General features: G+C 26.2%; 1 protein-coding gene across 1 annotated transcript in view, besides 8 other annotated features; it reads right to left on the reverse strand.

The window, feature by feature from the left end:
* Positions 1 to 32: 32 nt before the first annotated feature.
* Positions 33 to 93: a microsatellite.
* Position 94: 1 nt separating this feature from the next.
* Positions 95 to 272: a microsatellite.
* A 5-nt stretch (positions 273 to 277) lies between these two features.
* Positions 278 to 375: a microsatellite.
* Positions 376 to 377: 2 nt separating this feature from the next.
* Positions 378 to 557: a microsatellite.
* Positions 558 to 699: a microsatellite.
* A 669-nt stretch (positions 700 to 1,368) lies between these two features.
* Positions 1,369 to 1,393: a sequence feature (AT_rich).
* Positions 1,394 to 2,276: 883 nt separating this feature from the next.
* Positions 2,277 to 2,315: a sequence feature (AT_rich).
* Positions 2,316 to 2,382: 67 nt separating this feature from the next.
* Positions 2,383 to 2,424: a sequence feature (AT_rich).
* Positions 2,425 to 2,828: 404 nt separating this feature from the next.
* The window catches only part of EDI_339490 (uncharacterized protein), a gene marked incomplete at both ends in the record, with an annotated part of 351 nt that continues 110 nt past the window's right edge, over positions 2,829 to 3,069 (reverse strand). The window contains one exon of the mRNA XM_001733287.1: positions 2,829 to 3,069. This exon is cut by the window's right edge and continues 110 nt beyond it. Coding sequence (XP_001733339.1) covers positions 2,829 to 3,069 — 241 coding nt within the window.

Below are 3,069 nucleotides of genomic sequence, written 5' to 3' on the forward strand. Positions count from 1 at the left end.
GGGGTTCAACATCTTCTAATTCATACTCGTCTTCATCGTCATCATCATCATCATCGTCATCATCATCATCATCGTCTCATCATCATCATCGTCTTCATCATCATCGTCATCATCATCATCATCGTCTTCATCATCATCATCGTCTTCATCATCATCATCGTCTTCATCATCATCGTCTTCATCATCATCATCATCATCGTCATCATCATCATCATCATCATCATCGTCATCATCATCATCATCATCATCGTCATCATCATCATCATCATCATCGTCTTCATCATCATCATCATCATCGTCTTCATCATCGTCTTCATCATCATCATCATCGTCTTCATCATCATCATCATCGTCTTCATCATCATCATCATCGTCTTCATCATCATCATCATCGTCATCATCATCGTCTTCATCATCATCATCATCGTCTTCATCATCATCATCATCATCGTCATCATCATCATCGTCATCATCATCATCATCATCATCATCATCGTCTTCATCATCATCGTCATCATCATCATCATCGTCATCATCATCGTCATCATCATCGTCATCATCATCATCATCTTCTTCTTCTTCTTCGTCGTCATCATCATCATCTTCTTCTTCTTCGTCATCATCATCATCATCTTCTTCTTCTTCGTCATCATCATCATCTTCGTCTTCTTCGTCTAATTCATATTCATCATCACCATCTTCTTCTTCGTCTTCTAATTCGTATTCAATATCGTTTTCTTCTTCATTACCATTTTCTTCTAAATCTAATTCATCATCGAATTCATCATAGTTATTTAATTCAAGATCTTCTTCAGCATTGGTGAATGTTAAAATAAAAGCAATTAATACAAAGAATAATAGTTTCATAAAAATAATATATCTTTTTTAAGATCTTTTTCTAATTTTTTTTGGTTATTGATTTTTAGAACATGAAAAAGAAAATTTATATTTTTTTTTACAAAGGAAAAACTAAATTTATGAATTTTGTTTTTCCTGAGCAAATAATTAAGAAAAAAGTTGATTCAGAAGTTTGGATTGATTACCTTCCTTCTTTTAATGATACTCAACAATAGGGAAATACAAAAATACTAGTTAAATGGAAAGGGTTATTGCCATCAGAAAATAGTTGGGTTTCGATATTGGATATTCCTTTTAGAGACATTCATCAAGAAATAGAAAATACTCAAGTATTTCGTATTTCAAAAGGACTAGTTATTATCAAGATCATAGCAGAGACAGAGTATAACAATCAAAAATATATATTAGTTGAATGGAATGATAGAACAATAACTTATGTAACGATTTCTTTTTTGATAGAACATTTTCCTTTTCTTCTGTTTGAGGCTTGTTGTAATACCAACAAATGACTTTTAAATATTATAAATTTAATATACTCCTTTATCTACATAAGAATAGTTTTGATTTTTCTTTTTTATTAATTTATTGAATAATTCCATAAATTTCTAAATGAAAAACAACTGTATTCAGTAAAGTCAAAGTTTCAAAGAAAAAAAGGATGGCAAAATGATATACTGTTTTATCCTCTGCTTTACAAAGAGAGGTTTCAAATAAGAATTCTATTTAAGAAATTTTAAAAATAACTACAACTCTACTATCAATGGTTTATAGAATTTCTTTTTGGTTTAATCAATCAAGTCTTGTTACTAATCCTGTTTTTAAAATATATGATAATTGAATAAATTTAGTATTATAAGGTTCGGTAAATAAAAATTAGTCCATAAAATAATATGTAGATATTTTAGATAAAGTGGTTATAAGAAAAATAAATGGAGTGTTATTATAGAATAAGAAAGGATTGAATAAAGGCTATTTCATAAAATCATAAAAGAATATTAAATTGTTTCAATACTATTTTCAATAGTTTAGAACAAGTATAAAAAGAACATATCGAGTTAGGTGTTTATTTAATTCATTAAAAAGAACAAAAAAAGAAATGAAGAAAGAATTGTTATTATCTTTCTGAATAATCCAAAACTAACAATTTATAAGGAGTTAATGAATTAGTGTTACTAAAGAACAAGTTAATGTGCTTTAACTTTTAAAAAGTAAATATGGCTTTTTGGGAACATTTAAAGTTATGTGCAATGAGCTTGTATTATTTAACTCTTTTTTGTTCAGCAGTTATTGTCTATTTAAACCTCTTATGTCATAATATCATAAGACCCAAACACAACCTTCTTATTTTTTAAATAATAAAACCAACAAAGTTGTCTAGATGTAGTTTAATTGTACCACTAACAAAAACAGTACTCCTCTTTAAATAATATTTTAAAAATTTTAAAAGTTAATTATATCAGACGAAGTGATAGTTATTAATCATAAATTAACTAAATAATAAATTGAATTATGTTTCGAATTCCCTTTATATTCATTAATTTATATTATATTTTATACTTAAAAAAACAGTTTTTAGAAGGAGTTTGATTAATGAATTCAGCTATTAATTGAATAACTATTTTTGATATAGAAGTGGTTATAACAATTTAGTAATATTGTATTAAAGAAAGAAATTCTTGAATATTAACACAGATAATCATACTAAAAAGTAACAATCAAAAATAAAACTAATAGTTTTAGTGTTTGTTTGTATTTTAAACAACTTCTATTTTATATCTTTCCATTATATTTAAATATTCATTACTTAATTCTTTTCACTGGTTAGATTAGATTATTAATAAGAATCATATATTTTTCTTTTCTTTTTTAAATATTACTGAAACAATATAAACTTTTTAAAAACAAACAATTTAGTTAAAATAAAATGAATACATTACCAATAGATTGTTAACTTTTTATACTTATCATATTCAGAATTCTTCAATATGAGAAGCTAAAGTTGGGTTATGACATTTTGTGATCATAAATTTATTTTCATTTGGAATTATTATAATTTTTCTTGCTTCTTCTTCAGTTATAACTTTGTCATTAACAACATGGACAAAACTATTATGAGGAGGGGTGTGAGTAATGATTGAATTTATTTCATCATCTATTTCCATATCATCATCAACAGAAAATGGATATTCTATAAGGTGTGGTACAGAAAAG

This window comes from Entamoeba dispar, genomic scaffold, assembly GCF_000209125.1.
Source record: "Entamoeba dispar SAW760 scf_1105229459841 genomic scaffold, whole genome shotgun sequence".
Taxonomy (NCBI): Eukaryota; Evosea; order Mastigamoebida; family Endamoebidae; genus Entamoeba; species Entamoeba dispar.